This window comes from Schistocerca serialis, chromosome 7 (assembly GCF_023864345.2).
Source record: "Schistocerca serialis cubense isolate TAMUIC-IGC-003099 chromosome 7, iqSchSeri2.2, whole genome shotgun sequence".
NCBI lineage: Eukaryota > Metazoa > Arthropoda > Insecta > Orthoptera > Acrididae > Schistocerca > Schistocerca serialis.
Window position 1 is genome coordinate 22,406,255 of NC_064644.1, and position 18,217 is coordinate 22,424,471.

The 18,217-nt window shown below is 45.8% G+C and overlaps 1 protein-coding gene across 1 annotated transcript in view; it reads right to left on the minus strand.

Moving 5' to 3' along the window:
- The window catches only part of LOC126412581 (cholinesterase 1-like), a 266,699-nt gene that overhangs the window by 210,353 nt on the left and 38,129 nt on the right, over positions 1 to 18,217 (minus strand). Inside the window, exon 2 of the mRNA XM_050082232.1 lies at positions 17,121 to 17,428. Coding sequence (XP_049938189.1) covers positions 17,121 to 17,428 — 308 coding nt within the window. The remainder of the gene's footprint in view (positions 1 to 17,120; positions 17,429 to 18,217) is intronic.

Below are 18,217 nucleotides of genomic sequence, written 5' to 3' on the forward strand. Positions count from 1 at the left end.
AAGCGCAGGTCGTTCCCATTTTCAAGAAGGGTCATAAATCAGATGCGAATAATTATAGGCCTATTTCGCTTACGTCAATCTGTTGTAGAATAATGGAACATGTTTTGTGTTCTCATATTATGACGTTCTTAGATAATACAAATCTCCTTCATCATAACCAACATGGATTCCGCAAACAGAGATCATGTGAAACTCAGCTCGCCCTATTTGCCCAAGAAATTCACAGTGCCGTAGACACTGGCGAGCAGATTGATGCCGTATTCCTGGACTTCAGGAAGGCATTTGATACGGTTCCGCACTTACGTTTAGTGAAAAAAATACGAGCTTACGGAATATCGGACCAGGTTTGTGATTGGATTCAGGATTTCCTAGAAGAAAGAACACAACATGTCATTCTTAACGGTTCAAAATCTGCAGATGTAGAGGTAATTTCGGGAGTACCGCAGGGAAGCGTGATAGGACCTTTATTGTTTACAATATACATAAATGACTTAGTTGACAACATCGGTAGCTCCGTGAGGCTATTTGCAGATGACACGGTTGTCTACAAGAAAGTAGCAACATCAGAAGACTCGTACGTACTCCAGGAGGACCTGCAGAGGATTAATGCATGGTGCGACAGCTGGCAGCTTTCCCTAAACGTAGATAAATGTAATATAATGCGCATACATAGGGGCAGAAATCCATTCCAGTACGATTATGCCATAGGTGGTAAATCATTGGAAGCGGTAACGACCGTAAAATACTTAGGAGTTACTATCCGGAGGGATCTGAAGTGGAATGATCACATAAAACAAATAGTGGGAAAAGCAGGCGCCAGGTTGAGATTCATAGGAAGAATTGTAAGAAAATGTGACTCATCGACGAAAGAAGTAGCTTACAAAACGCTTGTTCGTCCGATTCTTGAGTATTGCTCATCAGTATGGGACCCTTACCAGGTTGGATTAATAGAAGAGATAGACATGATCCAGCGAAAAGCAGCGCGATTCGTCATGGGGACATTTAGTCAGCGCGAGAGCGTTACGGAGATGCTGAACAAGCTCCAGTGGCGGACACTTCAAGAAAGGCGTTACGCAATACGGAGAGGTTTATTATCGAAATTACGAAAGAGCACATTCCGGGAAGAGATGGGCAACATATTACTACCGCCCACATATATCTCGCGGTATGATCACAACGAAAAGATCCGAGAAATTAGAGCAAATACGGAGACTTACAAGCAGTCGTTCTTCCCACGCACAATTCGTGAATGGAACAGGGAAGGGGGGATCAGATAGTGGTACAATAAGTACCCTCCGCCACACACCGTAAGGTGGCTCGCGGAGTATAGATGTAGATGTAGATGTAAGCAGTTAGGGTCGCGAGTTCGGGTCTGCCAGTCAGTGGGAACGCGTCTGGAGCGCAGTCCGGACCTGCCAGTCGGGGAGTGGCAATGCGGCTCTAGTGCAGTCGGGCTGGAGCAGCAGTGAGGTCTGCGCCGACATGGCTCTCCCTTCCATCGCCGCCACGCATCCCTTGAGCCGGGCCGCGGTCTCGGTGGATCGTCGGTCGGTCGTCCTACCGGACGAGGCGTTTTGGCTCGCCGGTCGTTCATCAGTCGGCTGTGTGTGTGCATCGACTCCCCATTTGTCTTCGTGCGTGCTTAATTACTGTTAGGTATCGTTCAAGCCTTCGTGCAAGTGCTTCTCAGGTTGTGTGTGTAGTTGGCGTTATTTCCTCGACAAGTCATCTTACATGTTGTCGGTGTACTGCCTCTGAGAGGTCGGTCGTCTCATTGGGGCGACGTGTAACTGGTTCTCAGAGCGCTTCTGGGCCCCTTCAATTACTATTACCCTTCCCGGCTGCAGGGATGTCGTTTAGCCAGTGGCCGTGTTTCCTCTGCATGGTTGGGTCCGAGCCAGCATTTCCGCCGTCGTGTGTCTGGAAGTGAGTGGGAGACGCACCAGCAGGGCAGTCGCGACGGAACAGCAGTCGCTGACGGACCAGCAGGCAGTCGGTCGGTTGCTGCGCACCAGGGAAGGTATCTCCGCACGGTGCAGTCGCTGGGTCCGCTGCGCAGCGTATGCGGAGCTCTCCGATAGAGCTAAAGGACGTATCTACACACTGTAAAACTTTCAAACATGCACAATAAAAGATTGATTTTAGAAAAATTGTGTGCATTTCTTTTGGAGTGACCCTCGTATCACTGATGTCAGTGGCACCTCCGTCGAATGCTGATAAATTTATTTGGATCCTTACGTCATACAGCTACTGCTAATTGTACTCAAGAGTCCGAACCGGACTGGTTTTCTATACGTGTAGAGCATTGTATTGTTGACCACTTGTTCTGGTAGCTCGTCGCTGCCTTCAGTTCTTCTACGTACAGTTGTTTTTAAATTTCAGCTCATAAGCCGAAGACGCGCTACCTTCGAGGGTGTGAGCAGCATTCTACATCTACATTTATACTCCGCGAGCCACCCAACGGTGTGTGGCGTAGGGCACTTTACGTGCCACTGTCATTACCTCCCTTTCCTGTTCCAGTCGCGTATGGTTCGCGGGAAGAACGACTGTCTGAAAGGCTCCGTGCGCGCTCGAATCTCTCTAATTTTACATTCGTGATCTCCTCGGGAGGTACAAGTAGGGGGAAGCAATATATTCGATACCTCATCCAGAAACGCACCCTCTCGAAACCTGGCGAGCAAGCTACACCGCGATGCAGAGCCCCTCCCTTGCAGAGTCTGCCACTTGACTTTGCTAAACATCTCCGTAACGCTATCGCGCTTACCAAATAACCCTGTGACGAAACGCGCCGCCCTTCTTTGGATCTTTTCTATCTCCTCCGTCAACCCGACCTGGTACGGATCCCACACTGATGAGCAATACTCAAGTATAGGTCGAACGAGTGTTTTGTAAGCCACCTCCTTTGTTGATGGACTACATTTTCTAAGGACTCTCCCAATGAATCTCAACCTGGTACCCGCCTTACCGACAATTACTTTTATATGATCATTCCACTTCAAATCGTTCCGAACGCATACTCTCTGACATTTTACAGAAGTAACTGCTACCAGTGTTTGTTGCGCTATCATATAATCATACAATAAAGGCTCCTTCTTTCTATGTATTCGCAATACATTACATTTGTCTATGTTAAGTGTCAGTTGCCACTCCCTGCACCAAGCGCCTATGCGCTGCAGATCTTCCTGCATTTCGCTGGAATTTTCTAATGCTGCAACTTCTCTGTATACTACAGCATCATCCGCGAAAAGCCGCATCGAACTTCCGACACTATCTACAAGGTCATTTATATATATTGTGAAAAGCAATGGTCCCATAACACTCCCCTGTGGCACGCCAGAGGTTACTTTAACGTCTGTAGACGTCTCTCCATTGAGAACAACATTCGGTGTTCTGTTTGCTAAAAACTCTTCAATTCAGCCACACAGCTGGTCTGGTATTCCGTAGACTCTTACTTTCTTTATCAGGCGACAGTGCGGAACTGTATCGAACGCCTTCCGGAAGTCCAGGAAAATGGCATCTACCTGGGAGCCTGTATCTAATATTTTCTGCGTCTCATGAACAAATAAATCGAGTTGGGTCTCACACGATCGCTGTTTCCGGAATCCATGTTGATTCCTACATAGTAGATTCTGGGTTTCCAGAAACGACATGATACGCGAGCAAAAAACATGATGTAAAATTCTACAACAGATCGACGTCAGAGATATAGGTCTATAGTTTTCCGCTTCTGCTCGACGACCCTTCTTGAAGACTGGGACTACCTGTGCTCTTTTCCAATCATTTGGAACCTTCCGCTCCGCTAGAGACTTTCGGTACACGGCTGTTAGAAGGGGGGCAAGCGTTGTTTGGCGTGACGTCAGTAGACAGAGGTGCGATAACAGCACGCGAAGCGTCCGTAAACCGTTCCCGCAGAGCGACAAGCGGCGCCGGGCTTCAGATAAAGAGCGGTCGGCGAGCCGAACCTGCGCCAAGGTTGCCCCGGCCGTCGCTGACCTTGCACTGGCTTCTGCGGGCCGTTGTCCAGCGCCGAGACACCGGAGAAACACGCAAATACCGAGAGCCGGCGAGGAAGCACCTACTGCGTCCGGTATGTCTGCTGCCGATTACGTGGTCTTTACGGGAAATTGTACGCTCATCGGACGAAATATAGCAATCAGGCATGTCGAAGCTAACGGTACCTTTTGCCCAACCGAACGAACGTCAACAGAATAACTGTTCGATTGTGGTCGATTCTCAGTGGACGCCTGTCCGCCCCCGGTAACTGAGTGGCGCCAGCACGGTAGCTCAGCGTGTTCGGCCAGAGGGTTAGCTGCCCTCTGTAATAAAAAACTGAGTTAATGGATCAACAACTAACTTTACCAAGCGTCATCGGCCGGCCGGAGTGGCCGAGCGGTTCTAGGCGCTACTGTCTGGACCCGCGCGACCGCTACGGTCGCAGGTTCGAATCCTGCCTCGGCCATGGATGTGTGTGATGTCCTTAGGTTAGTTAGGTTTAAGTAGTTCTAAGTTCTAGAGGACTGATGACCTCAGAAGTTAAGTCCCATAGTGCTCAGAGCCATTTGAACCAACCAAACGTCATCGGGCGTCCGCCACGAACAAATACAACGACCAATAACGAATAGCCGGCACAGTAGCCCAGCGTGTTCGGTCAGAGGGTTTACCTACCCTCTGTAATAAAAAAAAACTGAGTGAACAGATAATCGAACTACCTGATCGAGAGTCGTTGGACGTGCACCACGAACAAATTCAACGAACAATATAGAACAAAATAAGATCAACAAAAAAAGTGATCAGCGCGACAGCATGTCAATCCTAAGGGCCCGGGTTCGATTCCGGCCCGGGTTCGATTCCCGGCTGGGTCGGAGATTTTCTCCGCTCAGGGACTGGGTTTTCTGCTGTCCTAATCATCATCATTTCATCCCCATCGACGCGCAAGTCGCCGAAGTGGCGTCAAATCGACAGACTTGCACCCGGCGAACGGTCTACCCTTCGGGAGGCCCTAGTCACACGACATTTTCTTCACAGTGGACGCCAGTGTAACAGAAGGCTACGTCACCGACATACGGAGCTGTCTTCGTAGGAGATGGAACGTCAACACAAAGTAATTTCGCTTAGCCCAGTACCGAACGCTGAAAATAAGGTTACAAGATAATAAGCGTGATACAAAAAGTTTCAATACAGTGCGGATTAAGAAATTAGGAATGGTAGGGCTTGTTAATGGACAAACCAAAACTCAAAGGTTTTCACACCACTGAGAAAAGAGCAAAATAGGAAATGTGTCGTTACCGACAATTATGTGTTCGCAAAAAACAAACACAAACACTATATAGCAGCCAAAGCATAGAACTCGTGTGCTTTATTCACTGTGTTTTGTTTTCTTTGCTTGTACTACACAACGTTCAGAAACACTACTTTTCTGCTTCAATACAGCTGACTTTTCACTGTTAAAAAAAAAGTTGTTTACTGAAAATACTTTCACCTGCTCGTGTTCTTACTTATCCTTAGGTTTTTTCTTTATCCAGCTTTGCATTAACCCTTAATCACTTCTCTCTTTCTAGACACTGGACTCGCATTCGTGAGGACGACGGTTCAATCCCGCGTCCGGCCATCCTGATTTAGGTTTTCCGTGATTTCCCTAAATCGCTCCAGGCAAACGCCGGGATGGTTCCTTTCAAAGGGCACGGCCGACTTCCTTCCCCGTCGTTCCCTAATCCCATGAGACCGATGACCTCGCTGTCTGGTCTCCTTCCCCGAAACAACCAACCAACCAACTTCTCTCTTTCAAATATATAGCCCCCTTATTAAAAGAGCACAACAAAATTTAAGAAGATACGAAAACACTATATCGAGTACTATAACATGAGCTAATAAATAAATTTCACTTAAATCTATATCTACATACATACTCCGCAAGCCCCCGTACGATGTATGGTGGAGGGTACGCCGTAGTACTACTTGTTTCCTTTCCTGTTCCACTCGGAGATAGAGCGAGGAAAAATAACTGGCTAACAAGAGCCCTCATTTTTCGTATCTTATCTTTGTGGCCCTTTTCGAGAAATGTATGTTGGCGGCAGTAGAATCTTTCTCAGTCAGTTTCAAATGCTGGCTGGATCTCCAATTTTTCTCAAAAGTGTTCCTTGAGTTCCCGAAGCGTCTTGATAATACCTGCGTGCTGATTGAGCCAGTTTGTAGCAAATCTTCGATGTCTTCCTTTCTTCTCATCTGGTTGGGATCCCAAATGCTCGAACAACACTCAAGAATAGTTCGCACTAGCGTTCCATATTGAAACACGTATGTTGTGTGGCGGCGATGGCGAGGCATTGCAGAGTCTCTGACCAGAGAGCTGTTTGTCGTTCCTATTCTGCGCTTGACCGCGCGAGAGAGCAGTTCTGTTGCGATTGAGTTGCGAGAGAGTTCAGTTGTGTGTGAGCAGTCGGCGGGCGTCGACATGGCATTCTGGTCAAGATTCAGGACGATAAGTTTCCCACAAAAATGAAAGTCAATTCAGTGATAATAAAATCTCAGTGACAACGAAAACACAAATACACTGAAATGTCGATCTTAGGCCCTGTTCACTAATTAAACTGAAATTCTTACCTTAGTAAAACTGCATCTGCTCTTATTTTTCGCCATAGCTTGGAGGAGATTCATTGCAAAAATTTTGAATTTAAGGGAAACTTTTCTTTAAGGAATAGCAAGGGAAATATTTCTTTCATTAAAGGATTCTTTGCTAAAGTGCTTGTTTTGAAAACAAAATTATTATTGGGGCGATTGTTGGACAAATTACTTACAGTTAATTTACATTATTAGCTGAGCGCAATGCTGCTTCATTACCTTATTTAATAAATAATATACCTCATCCTGAATCTTGACCAGAGTGCCATGTCGACGCCCGCCGACCGCTCACACACAACTGAACTCTCTCGCAACTAGACCGCAACTACGTCATCTCGCACGCGGTACTACTCCCCAACTGCTAACTCGCAACTGAACTGATTTTTAATAATGACTTCTTAATGATCTGAATAATACTGAATGATGAACAATGTTTTATACTATTCAATGCTTGCTGGCCAATGAAAAAAAAAAAAAAGATTATGGCGCGGTCAAGAGCAGACTAGGAACGACAAATAGCTCTCTGGTCAGACTCTGCAATGCCTCGCCATCGCCGCCACACAACATACTTTTTTTTTCATTTTCTTTTTTTTTTTTTATACAACTCGGACGGGTTAATCAAAACACTTCCTGTGTCTAATTTGTCCAAGAATCGCCCCAATAATAATTTTGTTTTCAAAGCAATTTTTCAACAAAGAAGCATTGTCACTGAAATTTCATTATCATTGAATTATCTTTCATTTTTGTGGGGATCTGAATTTTGGAACATTTTTATGTCTTGCATTTTTGTAGGGAGCTTACACTTAGGTCAGATTGCGATTCTTACATTTAATTGTCATTATCAATAGACTTCATTGTGGGGAGGTTACACTCGGCTCCCATTTCGGTCTATTTGTGTTTTCATTGTCACTGAGATTTTATTATCACTGAATTGACTTTCATTTTGTGGCGCCGATGGCGAGGCATTGCAGAGTCTCTGACCAGAGAGCTATTTGTCTCTCGCAACTCGATCGCAACAGAACTGCTCTCTCGCGCGGTCAAGCGCAGAATAGGAACGACAAACAGCTCTCTGGTCAGAGACTCTGCAATGCCTCGCCATCGCCGCCACACAACATACGTGTTTCAATATTCCATCCCCCTTCTGGATGAGCTACACTTTCACCAAGTTCTGCCAATGAAACTAAGTCGAGCATTCGCCTCCCATGCCACAATCCTCGCAAGCTCGTTCCATTTCATATAGCTCTGCAACGTTACACCCACATATTTAAATGACACGACTGTGTCTACCAAGACATTGCTAATGCTGTGTTCGAACATTACAGTTTGTTTTTACTACTTACATTCGTCTACATTTAGAGCTACCTGCTCTTCATCTTTGTTTAAGTCTTGCTGTATGCTCCTACAGTCACTCAACTTCGACACTTTCGCGTACACCACAGCATCGTCAACGAACAACCGCAGATTTATGTCCACCAGATCATTTATGTACATAGAAAATAAAATCGATCCTATCACATTTCCCTGAGGCACTCGTGACAATGCCCTTGTCTCTGATCAACGCTCGCCATCGAGGAGAACACACGGGTTCTATTACTTCAGAAATCTTCGAGCCACTCACATACCTGGGAACCCGTTCCACATGCTCGTATCTACCTTAACAGTAGGGAGTGGACAACTGAGTCATATGCTTTTCGGAAATGTAGAAATATCGAATCTGCCTATTGCCCTTCATCCATACTTCGCAGTATATCATAAGACAAGAGCAAGTTGAGATTCGCACGAGCGATGCTTTGTAACACCGCAATAATTCGTGGCCATAAACTTTTCAGTCTCTAGGAATTTTATTGTATGCGAACTTAGAATATGTTCTAGAATACTGCAACAAGCCCATGTCGAGGCTACAGTCTAATTTTGAGAGTTTTCTGTTCTTTTACCCTTCATGTACAGGGTGTTACAAAAAGGTACGGCCAAACTTTCAGGAAATATTCCTCACACACAAAGAAAGAAAATATGTTATGTGGACATGTGTCCAGAAACGCTTACTTTCCATGTTAGACTTCATTTTATTACTTCTCTTAAAATCACATTAATCATGGAATGGAAACACACAGCAACAGAATGTACCAGCGTGACTTCAAACACTTTGTTACAGGAAATGTTCAAAATGTCCTCCGTTAGCGAGGATACGTGCATCCACCCTCCGTCGCGTGGAATCCCTGATGCGCTGATGTAGCCCTGGAGAATGGCGTATTGTATCACAGCCGTCCACAATACGAGCACGAAGAGTACCGGGGTTGCGTAGACAAGAGCTTTCAAATGCCCCCATAAATGAAAGTCAAGAGGGTTGAGGTCAGGAGAGCGTGGAGGCCATCGAATTGGTCCGCCTCTACCAATCCATCGGTCACCGAATCTGTTGTTGAGAAGCGTACGAACACTTCGACTGAAATGTGCAGGAGCTCCATCGTGCATGAACCACGTGTTGTGTCGTACTTGTAAAGGCACATGTTCTAGCAGCACAGGTAGAGTATCCCGTATGAAATCATGATAACGTGCTCCATTGAGCGTAGGTGGAAGAACATGGGGCCCAATCAAGACATCACCAACAATGCCTGCCCAAACGTTCACAGAAAATCTGTGTTGATGACGTGATTGCACAATTGCGTGCGGATTCTCGTCAGCCCACACATGTTGATTGTGAAAATTTACAATTTGATCACGTTGGAATGAAGCCTCATCCGTAAGAGAACATTTGCACTGAAATGAGGATTGACACATTGTTGGATGAACCATTCACAAGCCGGCCGGAGTGGCCGAGCTGTTAAAGGCGCTACAGTCCGGAACCGCACGACCGCTACGGTCGCAGGTTCGAATCCTGCCTCGGGCATGGATGTGAGTGATGTCCTTAGGTTAGTTAGGCTTAACTAGTTCTAAGTTCTAGGGGACTTATGACCACAGCAGTTGAGTCCCATAGTGCTCAGAGCCATTTGAACCATTTGAACCATTCGCAGAAGTGTACCCGTGGAGGCCAATCAGCTGCTGATAGTGCCTGCACACGCTGTACATGGTACGGAAACAACTGGTTCTCCCGTAGCACTCTCCATGCAGTGACGTGGTCAACGTTACCTTGTACAGCAGCAACTTCTCTGACGCTGACATTAGGGTTATCGTCAACTGCACGAAGAATTGCCTCGTCCATTGCAGGCGTCCTCGTCGTTCTAGGTCTTCCCCAGTCGCGAGTCATAGGCTGGAATGTTCCGTGCTCCCTAAGACGCCGATCAATTGCTTCGAACGACTTCCCGTCGAGACACCTTCGTCCTGGAAATCTGTCTCGATACAAACGTATCGCGCCACGGCTATTGCCCCGTGCTAATCCATACATCGAATGGGCGTCTGTCAATTCCGCATTTGTAAACATTGCACTGACTGCAAAACCACGTTCGTGATGAACACTAACCTGTTGATGCTACGTACTGATGTGATTGATGCTAGTACTGTAGAGCAAGGAGTCGCATGTCAACACAAGCACCGAAGTCAACATTACCTTCCTTCAATTGGGCCAACTGGCGGTGAATCGAAGAAGTACAGTACATACTGACGAAACTAAAATGAGCTCTAACATGGAAATTAAGCGTTTCCGGACAAATGTCCACGTAACATCTTTTCTTTATTTGTGTTTGAGGAATGTTTCCTGAAAGTTTGGCCGTACCTTTTTGTAATACCCTGTATACAGGAGTAACCTGCGTTTTTTTTCAGTCGCTTGGGACTTTGCGCTGGGCGAGAGGTTCGCGATAAATACAAGCTAAGTAAGAGGCCTATGCCATACGGTACACACTGTAAAACCGAATTGGGATTCCATCGTGGTCTGGCGACTTACTTGTTTTCAACTCTTTCAGCTGTTCCTCTACGGCAGTGATACTCGTTACTATGTCGACAACATGGGACTGCGTGTGATGGTCGAACGACGCTATTTTTGTACGATTCTGCTGCGTGAACGAGTTTCTAAAACCGAAATTTAAAAAATCGGATTTCCTTTTGCTATCTTCTACTGCCGCACCAGACTGGTCAGTGAGAGACTGGACTGAAACCTTAGACACGCTTAGCGATTTTACATAGGGAGAGAATTTTCTCGGGTTCTCCGCAAGATCTTTTCCTAAGGTATTATGTATATTTCGCGCAGAGATCTTTTCACAGATACACGAATCTCTCTGCTGCTTATTGTTCTTATACGGCATAGTATGAACAACTCATTATTAAATTTGTGGGCGCATTGAGGGTGTACATAGGGAGAAATGTAATAATCGAAGCTGCAACATCTGGCGTCAACAATGTCTCTACCGCTGCCAAGCATCGAGACAGACTGAGCTGGCATGACAAGTATGGGTACCTAATTTCACGCAGATTTACTCCGTGCCCGAGTCGTTGCATTTGGCGAGTGATAGTGTGCCAGCATCCCCGGCAACCCATGCAAGATGTTTTCAGTAGGAGAGAGGTCTGGAGATTGCGCTAGCAAGGGCAAAAGTGTAACGCACTTTCTGTCGAGATGGGTCAGGACTAGCTCGAGCACGTGCACGATGCGATCTTGCGTTACCTTGCTGAAAGATAACATCGTAGAGACGTTGAAGTGTCGGAAGTTCCATGCGGCTTTTCGCGGATGATTCTGTAGTATACAGAGAAGTTGTAGCATTAGAAAATTGCAGCGAAATGCAGGAAGATCTGCGGCGGATAGGCACTTGGTGCAGGGAGTGGCAACTGTCCCTTAACATAGACAAATGTAATATATTGCGAATACATAGAAAGAAGGATCCTTTATTGTATGATTATATGATAGCGGAACAAACACTGGTAGCAGTTACTTCTGTAAAATATCAGGGAGTATGCGTGCGGAACCATCTGAAGTGGAATGATCATATAAAAGTAATTGTTGGTAAGGCGGGTGCCAGGTTGAGATTCATTGGGAGAGTCCTTAGAAAATGTAGTCCATCAACAAAGGAGGTGGCTTACAAAACACTCGTTCGACCTATACTTGAGTATAGCTCATCAATGTGGGATCCGTACCAGGTCGGGTTGACGGAGGAGATAATCCAAAGAAGAGCGGCACGTTTCGTCACAGGGTTATTTGGTAAGCGTGATAGCGTCACGGAGATGTTTAGAAAAATCGACTGGCAGACTCTGCAAGTGAGGCGCTCTGCATCGCGGTGTAGCTTGCTGTCCAAGTTCCGAGAGGGTGCGTTTCTGGATGAGGTATCGAATATATTGCTTCCCCCTACTTATACCTCCCGAGGAGATCACGAATGTAAAATTAGAGAGATTCGAGCGCGCACGGAGGCTTTCCGGCAGTCGTCCTTCCCGCGAACCATACGCGACTGGAACAGGAAAGGGAGGTAATGACAGTGGCACGTAAAGTGCCCTCCGCCACATACCGTTGGGTGGCTTGCGTAGTATAAATGTAGATGTAGAAAAGCACCAGCGTTCACAGGCCGCAAATATAACAGCCGGTGTCCAAAATACTGGCTGTGCCAACCAGAGGTGATCGAGTGGTGTTCCCAGTGGCACTCCATACCATCACACCAGGTACTGGACCCGAACAACAATGAACAATACAATGTGGCAACAATCGTTCATCTCTGAGGCTCTACATACGGGTACGTCCATCGTGATGGTATCCAGGCAACTGGTCCCCATCGGTAAAAACAACGCGGTCCCACTCCTGTGTCCACAGCTGCCGTTGGGGCCACCACTGTTAGGACGCGACTCTCTTGCCACAACAATGGTCACTGTATTGACAGTGTCGGTGCTGTTACATACGTCATCGTAGTCTGTGCGGATTCTGGCCTTGCAGCAAACAAGGCATACGGCTTAGCCGTACAGGTTCTTGCGCGGCCAAGGGAACCACAAGTCTGCCCTCTCGGGCGCTAGCCACGTGGGGTCGTTGAGGTAAAATATACTATTACATTAAAGGTATTACAGTTATTCATTTATTTATTATTGTTAATTCCTTTAGCTCCTTGCGTGGAGCTTAGGGCTGCAACAAAGGATCGCCATCTTGTTCTGTCTTCTGCTAGTATCTTCATTTCTTCCCATCTTATTCCTTGCTGATGGCCTTCTTCTTCAACTGACCGTCTCCATGTCGTTTGGGGCTTCCTTTGTCTGTCATCCTTGCGGGATCCAGTCAAGTGCTTCTCTCGCAATATGTTCATTTGGTCTTCTTCTAAGAGTATGTCCTAACCATCTCCACTTCTTGCTTCTGATTTGCAGCTCAATTGGCTTCTGGTTTGTTCTTTCCCAAAGAGTTTCGTTAGAGGTGACATTTGGCCACCGTATCCCAGGATGTTCCTCAGGCATCTGCTGTTGAATGTCTGCAGCTTGTGGATTAACTGTTTTGTCACTTTCCATGTTTCGCACCGGTAAAAGGGCACAGATTTTACATTACTTTCAAATATCTGCAATTTGGTCCTCCCTGATTACAGTTAGAACCTGTTTATATGTTTTGAGGCAACATAGTTCACTGCGCACAAATACCCTTATTGGTCAGGTGAAAATACAGCATCAGGCATGACGTTTAGATTTATTACTTCTGCGCTACTGTCTCTAGTCGCAATACATTTTGCAGACTGTGCTCACACATACCACTGACTGTACTTGCACAACTGTATCGTTGTATGAGACGGTGCAGCAGACATGACGTCATAGACATAGCGTTGCGTGAAGAGGTAGCTTATGCTTAACATGGAGCGCAAATTGTCCAGACTACACTCATAAAATGTTTGATGACGAGAGCATTTGGCGTCTTTCAACAAACTTTAAATATAATTTCAAATATTTTCTACACCATTTCTCGCCACGTGCTTAAGGTCACATATGTAACCCATTAACTCACTTGGGAAGTGACGAGAAGTTTGAAGCACTTTCTATACACGGAAGTTCGAGTCTTTAAAGAACCGGCACTTTACTGGATGTCTCCTAAATCGCAGATTAGGAACAGCAGAAGGCCTGTAACACTTCCTTGCGGAGCGCTAGATATTACTTCTAATTTACTCTGACATTCTGTCAATTACTATGAACTTTCGACGATACCCCATTGACAGAAGTCCTTCTTTCGTATGAATACGGAACCAGGTGTTTGAAAGAAAGATATTTCCTCAATCTGCGGTGAGTATGTATCGACAGATAGTTTTTGTTCCAGTAACACACAAGCCATCTTCAGGCCATAAAAAGCAACCTTCATTAGTGTATTTGCCATAACGCCTTAACACATCGTTTGTTTAAAAATTTATTTTGACAACACTCATATGGAATGTATTGGTATCGTAATTTGACATATCATTCATAGACAATCAATTAGAGCGAAGGACATAAAACTAAGACATTATATCGTAAAAGCAACAATAACTGACAAATTTAATCGGTGTTTGTGTTGTCCCATAACTGAGACTCAACACAAATACTGATTAAATGTGTTAGTTACTAAGATTTAGCGATATAATGCCTTAGTTTTATGGCCTTCGCTCTAGTTGATTGTATATGAACAATATGTCAAATTACTCTCCAATACAATCCGTATGAATATTGTCAAAATAAATTTTTAAACAAACTATGTGTTAAGGCGTTATGGCAAATACACTAATGAAGGCTGCTTTTTATGATCTGAAGATGGCTCGTGTGTAGTTCAAACTAGTAAGCACAATAAAATTTGTTTCCAATCTTGACTTTGAGGATATTTAATCCTATATATATCCAAGGAGCTGGAAACACTGTCACACGGAGCTGGCAACACTGCCAGTGGAGCTGGCAACACTGTCACGTCGTGCAGCACGTCATAATGTACAGAGAAATGTGTAGCAGCCCGCAGTACCCTACCACCTGTCGTAGCTTGTTGAGAGAGGCACTCCACCCACGGATGTACACTACCTAATAGCTCGTGTGCATGCCGCTCCGTCGATGGTGGATGCAGGTATGTTGTATACGGTCCAGCGAAGCTTGATCCAGGGAGTGGAAAAGCATTTTCAGATGCAAGGTGCTCGCTTTGAACATCATCTCTAAAATGAATGTTGCTCAGATGTGTACGTATTGGCTCTATGAAGATAAACCTGGACGTCAAACATAAAGAGTGGAGTTACTGTGCGTAGCATATAACATGCAGTCTAATGTAGCCTAACTCTTGTGCTTTTTGTACCTCATTGGATACAAACTCGTATCCACTATTACTTTCTGCCACGAACGAAACTATGAATGTTGCTCAGATGTGTACGTATTGGCTCTATGAAGATAAACCTGGACGTCAAACATAAAGAGTGGAGTTACTGTGCGTAGCATATAACATGCAGTCTAATGTAGCCTAACTCTTGTGCTTTTTGTACCTCATTGGATACAAACTCGTATCCACTATTACTTTCTGCCACGAACGAAACTAAGTGGTTGCTTACGTCTGCAAGAAGCTCATGTTACGTCATAATGTTTATATAAAGGTAACATTAACAGAAATAAATACACAATACACTACATTGTGGAGGTGTAAATCAGATATTAGATATGGTTTGATGCTTTAACTGTAAAACAACTAACATTGCAGCAGTCTGCATATCCGTTCCCCAAGGCATTTCTTTGTGTCACTGAACTGATGGGCCAGCTGCGGCACAGTAAAGAGTACATGCTTCGTGCTCTTGGCCACACTGCATGCAATTGCAGAGTTGCCAGAGCCTCGTTTTTTCTTTTTTTAATCGCACTTCTATTAACCCTACTAGCGAGACTAGATTTTGCTAGATACACTTTTGTTCTGAGTTGGGATGAGAAGTCACATGCCGATCACGAAGTGCTGCATTTTTTTCGTGTGGATCATTGATAGTGACCGTGCCAAATGTCTCACGAAATAAGCATCAAACGAAAAAACTACAAAGAACGAAACTCGTCTAGCTTGAAGGGGGAAACCAGATGGCGCTGCCATTAGTCAAACGGATATCAACTGCGTTTTTTAAAATAGGAACCCCCTTTTCTATTACATATTCGTGTAGTACGTAAAGAAATAGGAAAGTTTTAGTTGGATTACTTTTTTCGCTTTGTGATAGATGGCACTGTAATGGTCACAAACGTATAAGTACGTATCATGTAGCATTCCGCCAGTGCGGACGGTGTTTGCTTCGTGACATTACCCGTGTTAAAATGGACCGTTTACCAATTGCGGAAAAGGTCGATATCGTGTTGATGTATGGTTATTGTGTTCAAAATGCCCAACGGGCGTGTGCTATGTGTGCTGCTCGGTATCCTGGACGGCATCATCCATGTGTCCGGACCGTTCGTCGGATAGTTACGTTATTTCAGGAAACAGGAAGTGTTCAGTCACATGTGAAACATCAACCATGACCTGCAACAAATGATGATGCCCAAGTAGGTGTTTTAGCTGCTGTCGCGGCTAATCCGCACATCAGTAGCAGACAAACTGCGCGAGAATCGGGAATCTCAAAAACATCGGTGTTGAGAATGCTACATCAACATCGAGTGCACCCGTACCATATTTCTATGCACCAGGAATTGCATGGCGACGACTTTGAACGTAGTGTACAGTTCTGCCACTGGGCACAAGAAAAATTATGAGACGAAGACAGATTTTTTTGGCCCGCACGTTCACCGGATCTGAGGTCCCCGGGTTTATTTCTGTGGGGAAAGTTGAATGATATTTTCTATCGTGATCCACCGACAACGGCTGACAAGATGCGTCAACGCACTGTCAATGCATGTGCGAACATTACGAAAGGCGAACTACTCGCTGTTGAGAGGAATGTCGTCACAGGTATTGCCAAATGCATTTAGGTTGAAGGACATCATTTTGAGCATTTATTGCATTAATGTGGTATTTACAGGTAATGAAGCTGTAACAGCGTGCGATCTCAGAAATGATAAGTTCACAAAGGTACATGTATCACATTGGAACAACCGAAATAAAATGTTCAAACTTACCTACGTTCTGTATTTTACTTTAAAAACCTACCTGTTACCAACTGTTCGTCTAAAATTGTGAGCCATATGTTTGTGACAATTACAGCGCCATGTATCGGAAAGCGAAAAAAGTGGTCCAACTAAAACATTCATATATCTTTACATACTACACGAATATGTAATAAAAATGAGGGTTCCTATTTTAAAAAACGCAGTTGATATCCGTTTGACGTAAGGCAGCGCGATCTAGCGGGCCAACCATAGCGCCATCTGGTTTCGCCCTTCAAGCTAGACAAGTTTCGTTCTTTGTAGTTTTTTTCGTTTGACGGTTATTTCTTGAGATATTTGGCCCGGTGAGGATCAATGGACCACTAAATAATTCACTAATCTGCAACACACAAATTATTCCAAAACCCTGTTCCAAATCGACGTCTCTTGTAGCAATACGAACACCAGCGAACCGGTAGGCCTACGTACGCACAAGAACGAAAAGATGCGAGTAACGAAGTGTGTGAGGAGGTAGGGAAACGGTGCTGCGACTCTCGCGGTGAGTGAAGAGTGCGTGCGGCGCCTACCTGCGGGTAGGCGACCTCTGTGAGGTTGTGCGGCTGCGGGCAGGCGGGCGGCCACTCCAGGGCGTCGACGACGCGCGCCGTGTCCTCCAGCGAGAAGGGCTCGGGGGCGGCGAAGCGCCGCGGCGCCGACGCGTAGCGCACCCCCAGCAGGCGCAGCACGCGCCGCCCGGACGGCGTCGCGACGCCCTCGCCGCGCAGCGACCCCGACGTCGTCTGCGGCAGCTCGTCCCAGCAGCGCGCCGGCCCGCTCCACCACACCACCAGCTGCACCACCAACAACAGCGGTAGCGGCGCCGGCGGGCCGCCTGCTGAAACCCCACACACACAAACTCAGCCGCGCTGTAGCCACCTCGTCGACACGGGGCCTGCACGTGCAGTCCGCGCAGGATGCCGTTTTTTTTTATGGTTTTAGGGCGCAAAACTGCTACGGTCATTAGCACCCGGTCTGTGACTTAGGAAAAGGTAAAAAACGAAACCGGAAACCAGCAGCAATGGGAACGAAACTCAAAAAATTGGAGAAACTAAAAACAGAAGGAAAGCTTAAAAAACCACTATAGAAGGGGGTTGGTTGTCCCCAAAAAGAGCTTCAAATGACTGACGTCATCTCACTGGCACTAATAAACTCGAGAACGCGATCGGCTCATCTGCTAAAATGGAAGATATATCAGGCGACAGCTGTAGACGGGCGCGTAACGGAGTAAAATAGGGGCACTTAAGAAAAAGGTGTCTTACCGTCCACAGCTGAGAGCAGTGGGGACAGAGTGGGGGAGGATCACCGCTTAAAAGATGTCGATGGCTAAAAAGACAGTGCCCTATCCGGAGCAGGATGCCATGGCCGATGCGCAGTGACCAGATTCCGTCCATAGCGCTGGACGATTTTTTTAATGTGGTTTTAGGGCGCACAACTACAATGGTCATTAGCGCCCCGACTAAGTTAGGTTAAAACAGCAACTAAAAGGGACAACACTATAAAAGACATCAACAGGCAAAGGATTAAAAAAAAAACAGCAAAATCAAATGTCCTTAGACAGGTTTGTCAATTTGATAAAACGAAGAACGCGAGTAGCTGCTCCTGGGTCATCTGCTAAAATGGCATC